This window comes from Chlorocebus sabaeus, chromosome 12, assembly GCF_047675955.1.
Source record: "Chlorocebus sabaeus isolate Y175 chromosome 12, mChlSab1.0.hap1, whole genome shotgun sequence".
NCBI lineage: Eukaryota > Metazoa > Chordata > Mammalia > Primates > Cercopithecidae > Chlorocebus > Chlorocebus sabaeus.
In genome coordinates, this window is record NC_132915.1 from 103,155,950 (window position 1) to 103,168,187 (window position 12,238).

At 54.8% G+C, this 12,238-nt stretch overlaps 1 protein-coding gene across 6 annotated transcripts in view; it reads right to left on the minus strand.

Annotated features, from left to right (window-relative positions):
- Window positions 1–12,238, minus strand: part of SH2D3C (SH2 domain containing 3C) — a 42,155-nt gene that overhangs the window by 9,273 nt on the left and 20,644 nt on the right. For 5 of the 6 annotated variants that reach the window (XM_073021944.1, XM_037994167.2, XM_008006143.3 and 2 more), the window contains 2 exons: window positions 4,096–4,224; window positions 1,836–2,290 (listed from right to left, as the gene is read on the minus strand). In XM_073021944.1, the coding sequence (XP_072878045.1) occupies window positions 1,836–2,290; window positions 4,096–4,224 (584 nt within the window). Of the gene's footprint in view, window positions 1–1,835; window positions 2,291–4,095; window positions 4,225–7,998; window positions 8,225–12,238 lie in introns of those variants that run through there. The other variant, XM_008006139.3, reaches the window with a different exon arrangement.

Consider the following 12,238-nt stretch of genomic DNA (forward strand, 5'->3'; position numbering starts at 1 on the left):
ACCCCCCACCTCTTCACCTTGAACTTCAGAGGCAGAGAAGACTTGGAGATGATCAAATCCAACCTCTCGACTGACAGGTACAAAAAAACCTGAAGCCCAGAGGAGGGAGGGGACATAGGGAGTCAGGAGCAGAGCTAGGAACCCTGGTGACGAGCACACCTAGTTTCTTCCTTTTTTTTTGGAGATGGAGTCTCACTCTGTCGCCCAGGCTGGAGTGCCGTGGCGTGATTTCAGCTCATAGCAACTGCTGAACCCACCTCCCGGATTCAAGACATTCTCCTGCTTCAGCCTCCAAGTAGCTGGGATTACAGGTGCCCGCCACCAAGCCTGGCTAATTTTTTGTATTTTTAGTAGAGATGGAGTTTCACCATGTTGGCCAGGCTTGTCTTGAACTTCTGACCTCAGGTGATCCGCCCACCTCATCCTCCCAAAGTGCTGGGATTACAGGCACGAGCCACTGTGCTTGGCCATCAGCCCAGTTCCTAGTCAGTATCCTCCGCATGACCCTGCTCTCCTCCATTCCTACCCAGCTTCCCCTCCCACGAAGCTTAGAGCAGCCTAAGGATGAGGCTTGGGGGCACCTAGCTGAGCCAACATTTCTCACGCTCCTCTGTTCCTCTCCTTTCCTGAGGAGGAGGGGATGGGAAAGGGGGTACAGGCCAGAATTCAACACCCCACGAGGTGCCTTTGTGCAAATTAGTCGATTACAACCATTCTCTGGGCAGACACGGCTCCTCACTAGTGCCCTTAGCTTGATAAGCAGAATCTTTCCTCCGACCTGGAGAACGGTCTGGGGAGAGGGGCTAGCAGGAAGAGTGGGGAGCCTTAGGAAGTAGGCCCACCATCCTGACCTCTCCTCACTGCTCCCAACTATGCTCAGGATGCCTCAGGCACACATGGTCTGTGGATCCTGGCACCATTATGTTTACTGGCTCCAAACCACAGGCCAAGTGGCTGCTGCCCACAGGGTATCCATTCATCAATTCCTTGACTGGGAGCACCCAACCCAGCCCCAGGGAGATGGGGCCTCAAGGGCCTATCCAAGTGCAGGTGGCACAGGACAGTGGATCTCTGCAAATAGCCAGGGAAGCCACAGAAACTTGGGGCACAGACTTCAGAGTCTACAGACCTGGGTTCGAATCTTGATCCTACCACTCTCTAGCAAGCAGCTTTCCCCCTTTAAGCCTATGTCCTCATCTACAAATTGGGTGTATGGGCAGGACCCACCTCCCAGGAGGAAGTGGGCATTGATGAGATTGGCCACGTACAGCACTTAACACTTAGTAGGATCTCAGGAACCAGCAGCTGCTGGGGCTTTTCCTGGCATCCAGGGCCTGGTTTTAGCCCCAGAGACAACCAGGTGTAATTAAAATTTGCTGAGAACATCCCATTCCCTGTGCAGTGATTTCCATGCTGTAAAGCCCTCTGCTCGGATGCCCACCTTGGCCTAGCTGTGTAGGATGGAGGGGTGGCATCAGATGGCAGGGACCAGGCCCCTCTCTGGTTCAGGACTCAGGGTTCCCCTGGCATAGGGAGGGCTGCTTGAATGAAAGCCTTTATAGGTAGGAACATGGAGATAATAAAGGAGAGGTGACAGGGTCAAGGGCACATGGCCAGCAAGTGGCAGAGCTGGGACTGCCACTTGGGTCTGACTCCCTGCAAGTCCTTCGTTCCGTACATCCACACAGTATGGCCCAACCTTCCTCCCATTCCTCCCTGCACACAGAGGCTCCAGGAGGGTAATTTCATCCCATTTCAGTGTGCCTGGCCCTTCCCTTTCTCACTAGCCCTCTCATTATCCACATCCCCATTTGACAAATGGGGCCCTGGCTGACCTGGTGGGGCAGCCATCGCTGCGGGTGACCTTGTCGGCAGTGAGCCCGTCGGTCATGGTGACGCTGCGCCGCTTCATGTGGCTGCCCTTGGGGCCTGAGGGGCTGACAGGGCTGGCGGGCTTGCTACTCCCCTGTCCCAGGCCATAGCTGGCCTCGAGGTAGCGCAGTGGGAAGGTGCGGTTCACCGGGCAGTAGATGATGGCACCACTCTGCTCTGACACAGCCTTGCGGCTGCCTACATGATAGCGCACGAGGGCGGGCACATGGTCGAAGCTCTCCTGCTCAAACAGGTACTGGATGTGTGTGTAGCTCTCGCCTGCCTTCACCACCACCTTGTTGATCTTGAAGTGCAAGGCCTGGTTGCGCCAGCGGCACGTGAGCACATAGTCGCCCAGGCTGGTGAGCGAGTCCCGGATGAGGAAGTCGCCATTGCGTTGTACCAAGGTCTCCGAGACCTGCAGAAGGCATGGTTAGGCTGGAGTAGGACAGGGCCAGAAGAGGGTCAGACCCAGGATCTGGGGGACAGAGCAACTCAGGATTAGGGGGGACAGTAAGCCCAGATCCAGGGTATAGAGGACCCAGTAAACAGAGACATCTGACATCTGAGAGCAGAGATGAAATGACCCAGGTTCAGAGGGGGCACCTCAGGCAGAGGCCCTGGGTCTGCAGCACAGAGGCTCAGGAATGGGAGGACCTAACACCTTGGAATGGGAGGCACAGAGGCCCCGGGTCTGGAGGAGTGAGAATGGCTGATCTGAGACCCAGGTCTTCTCAGGGTTCTGGTTGGGCAGAGTGAATTCCTAATCCTTATTCTTCCAACCACTCAGTGCTCTGGCATGCCTCTGGCCCTTGCACCCTCAAGCTGCTTTTTTGTCCTGGAACACCGTTCCTGCCTTGTCCATCTGATGAACTTCAGATGTTTATTATTTATTTATTTTTATTTATTATTATTATTATTATTATTATTATTATTATTATTTTCAGATGGAGTCTCGCTGTGTTGCCCAGGCTGGAGTGCAGTGGCGCGATCTCGGCTCACTGCAAGCTCCGCCTCCTGGGTCCATGCCATTCTCCTGCCTCAGCCTCCCGAGTAGCTGGGACTACAGGTGTTCACCACCACGCCCGGCTAATTTTTTGTATTTTTAGTAGAGATGGGGTTTCACTGTGTTAGCCAGGATGGTCTCAATCTCCTGACCTTGTGATCCGCCCGCCTTGGCCTCCCAAAGTGCTGGGATTACAGGCGTGAGCCACTACGCCCGGCCTTATTATTGTTATTGAGATGGAGTCTCACTCTGTCACCCAAGCTAGAGTGTGGTGGCACAATCTCCACTCACTGCAACCTCTGCCTCCCAGGTTCAAGTGATTCTCCTGCCTCAGCCTCCTGAGTAGCTGACTTACAGGTGCGTACCACCACACCTGGCTAATTTTCATATTTTTAGTAGAGACAAGGTTTCACCATGTGGGCCAGGCTGGTCTCAAACTCCTGACCTCAGGTGATCTGCCCGCCTCAGCCTCCTAAAGTGCTGAGATTACAGATGTGAGCCATCACACCTGGCCCCACCTGGTGAACTCCTATCTATCTCACAAAGGCCTCCATCCTCAGTGTCCCCTCCTCAGGACTTCCCCATATTCATACCAGGCACTCTATTCTTGCACTTCTTCCACTAGGCTCTGACTGTCAGCCCCCCACCCTGGGCCATTAGCCATCAAAAGAAGCTACCACCTCTTCTACCTCTGCAGCCTTGGTGCTTAGCACAGGTCCTGGCAAAGTTGGTGTTTGGCAAAGATTATAGCATGAATGAAAGAAGGAACAAGTGATCTATAAACTTAAGTCTGTGGCTTATAAAGTCACCTGAGCCAAGAAACTCAACTTTGCCAAAACTAAGTAACCCAAAGATTGGTACTCACTAAGCAAGCATACAAAAGGCAGATATATAGACCAGACAATAACAGTAACAATAATAAGAACAAAGGCCAACATTCATGGTGTCAAGCATCATGTTAAACATTTTACCTGCATTATTTCATTTAATTTTCACAAGAACCCTTTGCAGTAGATACTGAGGCTCAGAGAGGTGAAGCAACTTCTTCAAGGTCACAGTCAGTAAAGGGCAGAGCTAGACCTCATCCCAGTCCATTCTGATTGAACCCACCAAGCAATAGGACAGAGCCTCCCAGGTGGCTGCAACCAGGGCTGGGGCTGCCCAAGGCAGTGGGTGGGAGGGTCCGGGGTTGAAGTCCCAGCTGGGGGCCTGCTCACCTCTCGGGGGATGCGGCCATGGTACCAGGCATGGCTGCGGAGATCCGTGCTACTGAGTTTGAGCTCCTCCTCCAATTCCTTGTGGAGTTTCTCTGGCGATGAGTCCAGGATGTACTTCTCCTTGGAGAACTGGGTAGGAGACAGCAAGAGTTGGCATCCAACTTAAAGCCCCCTTCTTCCTTTCCTCCCAGCTTCATTCTACCATGGATGAACTCCTCCTATCCTGGGACTCTGGGAACACTAAGGCACAGGTGCCAGAAAGGTCCTTTACCTTGGGTCCCAGAAAGAGTAAAGAAATCTCAATTCCTTCAACCAAACAATGCCAACTGCATTCCAGGCCCTGTGCTATATGCCAGAGGTGGATGCGGTGACACATAAACCAAGCCCGGCCCTCAAGGCAGTGCCTAGGCTGAGGAGAGGCAAAAGCAATGGGAGCCTCTGAGTAGAGGGCAGTCAGCACCATAGCGCTGGACAGCGGCAAAGAGCCGGGTGGCTTCTACAAGCAGGATTAAGCCTGGGCAAGGCAGAGGGGTCTGGGAAGCCTTCCTGGAGGAGACGGCAGTAAGAAAACACTCATTATGCACCAAAGGCACCAAACTGATCTTGAAGTGTTGGAGGCAGATTTCTACAGGTGAATCTTGGAGGTAAGGCAGCAGGTAACTGCAGGAAAAGCTATGAGCAAAAACCACAGAGCTGGTTGGACAAGGATACATTCTGGGATGGCGCATTCTACAATGCAAGGGTGGGGAAGAGACTATAAACAGGGACACGGGGACCCCACACAGACATCTGCATTGCCCCTTACAATTTCCAAAGCCATTTCTCCCTTGAAATCCCCAGCAATCCTCACCAGATGAGGAGGCCATGGCCCAGCAGGGAAGCCCAAGGCCACCAAAGGAGATAATGCCCAGTACTCCACCCTCCCACCTGGCCCAGAACCTCCTGGTTTCTTGATCACTGTAGCCTGAAGTTGGAGGCTGATGGATCTCAGGGGCCCTAAGGGCAGAGGAAGGGAAGCCCCTAATGCCAGGTGTACACCCACCAGAGCCCAGTCCAATCCTGGCTGTGCCATGTGAGCTCTCTGGGCCTCAATTTCTTCCTCATTAAAATGGGTACAGTGACAGAACCTGCCTCACCTCACTGTGAAGATGAAAAGAGACAGCACTCCAGAGTACTACTAGCACACAGACATCCTCATCACTGCAAGGACATGGGACGGTTCTTCCTCTCCTTCCCCCAACTCCAGGCCCCAAAGATGGCTACTCCAAGACAGATAGACCCCAGCACTGGCCAGAAGGCAAGATCAATGAGGGAGGGCAGTAAAGGGCCTTCATCCCAGGTGAGTCTCTCCCTGGGGTCCCTCGCTCCCCAGAGTCCAAGGGTCCTTCAAGGCTCCCTGCCTCCTCAGACCATCCACAGATTTTGCCTCCTAATTCTATGACTACATCCCTTACCCCTCTGCTCCCATACTGCCTGGGTTTACCCCAGTCTGCATTGCTCCCAAGACACCATGATTCCCAGTGTCAGAGATATCTAGAATCTCTGACTCCATTCAACATTGACTAAGTCCTTATCCTGGTCCTGTCCAGGGGTGAGGACCCAAGGTGGCCCCTGCCCTGGGGGAGGCCTTGCAAACACTGACAATCAATTCCAGGTTTCCCGAATGTCCCGAGATGCACAGACAGAGATGGTGCACCACCAAACTAGTCAGGGGGCAGAGTCAGGGATCACTTCCCAGAAAAGGTGACATTTCTGCTGAGGTCTGAAGAAGGACTGGGTGAGCCAAGCAAAAGCACCAGAGGGGAGAGGGCAGGTGGACAGGTGGGCAGGGAAGAGCTTCTGGGCAGACAGCAGCAAAGTCAGGGCCCTATGGGCAGGGCCAAGGGGAGGGAGGGGAGATGAATGAGAAGCTTCCAAGGGGCTGGGGGGGCAGGGGCAGGTGTGGCAGGTGTCTTAGTGAGCTGGGGATTAGCCGGAGGCCACAGCACAGCCATGGAAGGGTTTGGAAGTGTTGGAGCAGGTTTAGACCACTTGGGGAGAGCAGTCTAGGGTTTTCTAGGCAGTAGCAGGGCAGATAAGGTGTGGGGAGAAGGAGTGGGGGAAGGGGAGTTTAGATGGCCATTGATTCATGCAGGGGAGCAGGGCGGAGGGGTCAGAGAGGACTCCCGGCCCAGATCCTAGAAGGATGATGGGACACGCTGAGTGGGCAAGGCTGGGGCAGAAGTAGCTTGGCGGTGGGCCCATGAAAATTTGGACCTTGAGGAACCTGCAGGACTCTGGGGACAAATGGTGGGAGTGGGCGGTTTGCACAGGTGCTCAGGAAAAAGGCCTGGGGGTGGGAATTCTGCACATCCTCCAGCCCTGGTAGAAACCGACACTCCCGAAGGGCAGAGAGGCCCAGGGCTGAGCTAGGATCCCGGCCTTCTCAGACACCTACACTTCTCCAAGCGGCCCCCTACTTCTGGGGGTCCCTGTTCTCTTTCGCTCTTACTCTGCGATGCTCACACCAGCCTAGTCCTCTTTCCTCATACCACACCAAATCCTGGGAAGGGAAGAGTGGGCATCACAGGGAAAAAGGGACCCAAGATCTCAGCCTTCTGGTGTCCTCCTTGACAAAGGGCATGCGATTGAGACCTTCCCCCAGTTTCAGCTGGAGCCCGAGGGACGCGGGCAAAGGAGGGAGGAGAATGGATGTTGAAGAACCCGCCCCAAGGCTGCCACTGTGTGACCTTGAGCCAGTCACTTCCCCTCTCTGGGCCTGAGAAGACTCATCCGTTAAAGGGGGCTGGGAGACTGGGCTCCCCTTTTCCAGCTTAATCACTGGTCACGGAGAGTCTGGGGGGACCAACTTGGTCCTCCCACACACCTGAGGGTGAGGAATCCTAGGGTCCCTGTGCCTTGATCTCACATCGACCTGGGGGCCCCCAGCTCCCTAGAGTTGGGGGTGCTGGAGTGCGAATGCAGCATCCCTGCGCTCGGCGCTCTGCTATTGGCCAGAGATGATCTCACCGCCTCCTGGCCTGCGCGCGCCTGATTGGCCGGTGCGGGGATGCTCCGCTCCGCAGCCGGCGGGGCCGTCCTTCAGGCGGGCTCCGCGAGCGTGTGTGAGCCTGGGGGAGCGAAGAGCCGACGCGCCTGGCATCTCCCAGGGGGCTCAGGGAGCAGGAGCGCGGAGACCCCCGGACAGGGTCTTAACCCCTTCCCGCCAGCCCGAGCCCAGCATCCCCTCCAGCTCACCTCGGAGTCCCAACCCCAAGCAAAGCCATCCCCAAAGGATGCTCCGCAGAGAGGCGGGGTCCGGGTCCTCCCCTCCACCCCCTTCCGTTTAACCCTCTCACCGCCGCGGCGCCGTCCCGCACTGCCCGGCCAGCTGGGCTGGGAGAGACCTGAGCCCCAGGCATGTCCAAGCACACCTAGAGGGCGGGAGAGTGGCGGGTGCTCTGGCCCCAACCCTGGCACCCGAAGCATCACCCGCATTTCCTGCTCCTCACTCAGCCTTCAGATCCCAGCCCAGCGCCCCCGGTACAATGGGGAGCCAGGGTGCCCAGGTCAGCCGCAAGGGCCAGCGTGCCAGGCGGAGGACCGGCAGGGTGCCGGGGACCCTATCTCCCGGCACCCCCTGCCCCAGCTCTCTCCCTCCTGCAGAGAAGGCAGAAACGGACCGGCATCCACCGCAGCCCGGAGTCCCAGGAGTGGCCGCCGAACCCTCACCCCGCGGAGCGCCTGGGCGCCCAGAGGTGAGGCTGGGGCGACCCCGTCCCCTCCCCTGACCGGCCCGGCCGGGCCCGACCCTGCCGGGCGGGCGCCACAGGGCTGCAGCTCCCCAGCTGTCTCTAGGGCCCCGGGCGGAGCGGCCGGGGTCCCAACCCGGCGCGCATGGCGGGGGCCGAGCCGCCCCCTCACCTGCACCTGCACGAAGGAGCCGCGGTAGAAGCAGCAGGCGGCTGCCGACAGGGCGCTCCACAGGCTGCACCGCTCGGTCATGGTGGGGCCGGGCTGCCGAGGCCGGGACGGTGTGGGGGGGCGGTGGCCGGCGGGGCAGGGGCGCAGGGACCAACCGGCTGGGCACCGGCTGCGCGTGCCTCTCAGCGGCGCGATTACCTCATCGCCTTGTCGGGGGAGGAGCGGGGAGGCGGGGCGGGGAGACCCCACCCTCCAGCCGGTCAGGGGAGGGGAGGGGGCCATTGTTCCTCCCTCTGCCCGCCCCCCGCTCCCAGCCCCTCGCCCCCCGCCCTCCAGTCCCGCGCGCTCGAGCTGCCTGGAGCTGCGGGCGCGGAGCAGAGGACCTGCCAAGGAGGGTATTACCCGGGGCAGCGGGATCGGGTGGGGACCCATGGACCAGCGAAGGGAGGTTCCTGCCTCCCCCACTCGCCGCACCTCTAACAGACCGGGAGCGGGCAGAGACTTTGAATTAAATCATATCTAAAACTGGAAAAATCCCTGTATGTGCTCGACCAAATTCTTTGTGGCCTCAGGAAATCTCCCAGAGTCCAGGATTTCTTACCCCTGGTTTGGAATCAGAGACTCTGCTGGGAATCGCGGATGTTCACTGATAAGACTCTGGGGGTGCAGAGAGCCAGTAAAGCCCAGTGGTTAGAGGGGCAGCCTGGGTTCAACTGTCCCCTAACTACTGGTGCGCCCACTCCCACCAGCCCCTTCCCTGGGATCTACGACTTACTTGTGGAAAATGCACCTGTCAAACGCAGGTAAAGCCTGCGCTAACCTCATAGAACTCTTGTTAGCTTTTGCTGAGCTGGTGCATGTAAGTTGCCAGGCATGAAATAAGCGCTCAATAAGTGCACGCTATTATTTTCAAGCTTCCTGTCTTAGAAACTGGACTTTTTGGCCCGGCATGGTGGCTCACGCCTGTAATCCCAGCACCCTGGGAGGCCAGGGCAAGTGGATCACTTGAGGCCAGGAGTTCGAGACCAGTCTGGCCAGCATGGTGAAATCCTTTATTAAAAACACAAAAAAATTACCCGGGTGTGGTGGCACATGCCTGTAATCCCAGCTACTCAGGAGGCTGAGCATGAGAATCGCTTGAACCCAGGAGGTAGAGGTTGCAGAGAGGTGAGATTGTACCACTGCACTCCAGCCCGGGTGATGGAGCAAGACTCTGTCTCAAAAAGAAAAAGAAACTGGACTTTTTGTCCCAGAACCACATACTCTTCAATGCAAAGGGAGCCATTGCTGATTCCCCATCAGTCAGGCCTCAGATCTAAATCCTTCTGACAGACTGTGTGACCGCAGGTGGGTAAGTCCACCTCTCTGAGCCTCAGTTGTTTGTTTGTTTTCTGTAAATACATCTGAAGCTCTGGGCAAGCAGCCTGGAATTTTATGGTCTTGGAATTTAAGAATCCTTTCCTTAGAATCAAAGGATACACAAAACAGTTCTGGAAGCTGACTCCTCAAAGATGAGTATCTCAAGGTAGGAGGGGGCTTTTGGTTTTGTTTTTTTGAGACAGAGTGTTATTCTTGTTGCCCAGGCTAGAGTGGAATGGAGTGATCTCGGCTCACTGCAATTTCGGCTGCCCAGGCTCAAGCAATTCTCCTGCCTCAGCTTCCCGAGTAGCTGGGATTACAGGTGTGCGCCACCATGCTTGGTTAATTTTTTTTTTTTTTCATAGAGATGGGGTTTCACCATGTTGGCCAGGCTGGTCTTGAACTCTTGATCTCAAGTGATCCGCCCGCCTCGGCCTCCCAAAGTGCTGGTATTACAGGCATGAGCCACCATGCCCAGCCTAAGAGGGGGCTTTTGGAACCCAACTATTGATTCCCTTTAACCCTCATTTGACTTTCCTTTTTTTTTTTTTTTTAAGAGGTAGGGTATCCCTCTGTAGGCCAGGCTGGAGCACAGTGGTGTAATCACAGCATTGACCTCCTGGGCTCAAGAATTCTCTTGCCTCAGCCTCCCAAGTAGCTGGGGCTATAGGCGCGCACCATCACACTCAGCTAATTTTCTTTTTTTTCAAGACACAATCTCACTCTGTCACCCAGGTTGGAGTGCAGTGGCTCAATCTCTGCTCACTGCAGCCTCTGCCTCCTGGGTTCAAGTGATTCTCATGCCTCAGCCACCCAAGTAGTTCCTAGTAGCTGGGATTACAGGCATGCACCACCATACCCAGATTACTATTATTATTATTATTATTATTATTTTTGAGACGGAGTCTCGCTCTGTCTCTCAGGCTGGAGTGCAGTGGCACGATCTCTGCTCACTGCAAGCTCCGTCGCCTCCCGGGTTCACGTCATTCTCCTGCCTCAGCCTCCCAAGAAGCTGGGACTACAGGTGCCCGCCACCACACAGGGCTAATTTTTTTGTATTTTTAGTAGAGATGGGGTTTCACCACATTCACCAGGATGGTCTCGATCTCCTGACCTTGTGATCTGCCCGCCTCGGCCTCCCAAAGTACTGGGATTACAGGCGTAAGCCACCGTGCCTGGCCACTATTATTATTATTATTATTATTATTAGATTATTATTATTTTGAGATGGAGTCTCACTCCATTGCCCAGACTGGAGTGCAGTGGCAAGATCTCAGCTCACTGCAACCTCCAATTCCCAGATTCAAGCAGTTCTCCTGCCTCATTCTCCTGAGTAGCTGGGATTACAGTAGTGCACCTGGATATCTTTTTTATATCTTTTTTTAGTAGAGATGGGGTTTCACTGTGTTAGCCAGGATGGTCTCGATCTCCTGACCTCATGATCCACCCGCCTCGGCCTCCCAAAGTGCTGGGATTACAGGCGTGAGCCACCGCGCCTGGTCAATTTTTTGTATTTTTAGTAGCGGGGTTTCACTATCTTGGCCAGGGTGGTCTCAAACTCATGGCCTCAAGTGATTCGCCAGCCTTGGCCTCCCAATTCCAAGGCCCAAGTCCCCCAAAGTGCTGGGATTACAGGTGTGAGCCACCGCACCCGGGCTTCCCAGCTAATTTTTATATATTTTTTGTAGAGACAGGATCTTGCTATGTTGCCCAGGCTGATCTCGAACTCCTGGCCTTAAATGACCCTCCCACCTCAGCCTCCCAATTGCTGGGATTACAGGCATAAGCCACTGTGCCCAGAACCTCATCTGAGTCTTGAAACTAAAATTAACATTCCTTTGACTTTGTCCTTTGGGAGACTGTTTAATCAGTTCTACTGAGCAGATATTACTTATTTTACAATGTTTAAAACAAACAAACAAACAAAACCCTACATTTTTAACCCCTAAAAATAAACTATAGGAAAAAATATAAAGCTAACATTCTTCACAGGGATCTCACCACCTTACCAGGCAGCTGGGGTCTGCAGGATGCTGAAATATGCCCCCTGCATTCCACCCATTGCCTTTGGTATTAGTTTTCCCCAGGTCCTCCCTCCCACAGTGGCATAAGGGTTCTGGAACTTCTGCTCGACTTGCTCCTACCCTAGACTCTGTTTCTGGGCTCACGCAGTTTACTTTCTGACTTTGTCCACACTCCTGCCTCTGCCAGGACAACTCTCCTACCCATCTCTGCTTAACTTTGTCTCCTTTCTAGTATTTCACTCACGGAGAGATCTCAGTGAATGTTCCCAGTCAACTGCAATGGCCTGGCTCCAATGCCTCCTCCTCCAGAAAGCTTTCCTTGATCTCCAGCTCCCCAGCTCCCCAGCTCAAAGTCATCCCCCACGTCTGGAGCTCCCACAGCTTCTGGTGATGGTGAGGGGGCAGCAAGCTGAGGACTTCCCACGCTGCTCCATTACTAGTCACTTACATAGAGTCGTGCAGGTAGCATCTCAGGGTGATGAAATGTCCCTGCGGTGAGGAGCTAGGCCAGCCCACGCTGTTCCAGGCCCAGGTCCCCCACTCATGGCCATGGGCTCACTGAAGCCATAGCAACCCTGGGTTGAAGGCACCCTTGTTACCATTTCACATAGTCAAACACAGGCTCAGGGAGGCGATGCCACACCCAAAGTCAGTGGCAAGTAAGTGGCAGATCTCAGATTAAAATTTGTTTTTTAGTTTTGTGGGGTTTTTTATATCAGCCAACATCATGCTTTTTTTTTTTCTTTTTTGAGATTGAGTCTTGCTCAGTTGCCCAGGCTAGAGTACAGTGGTGCTATCTCGAGTCACTGCAACCTGTGCCTCCTGGGTTCAAGGAAGTTTCCTGCCTCAGCCTCCCC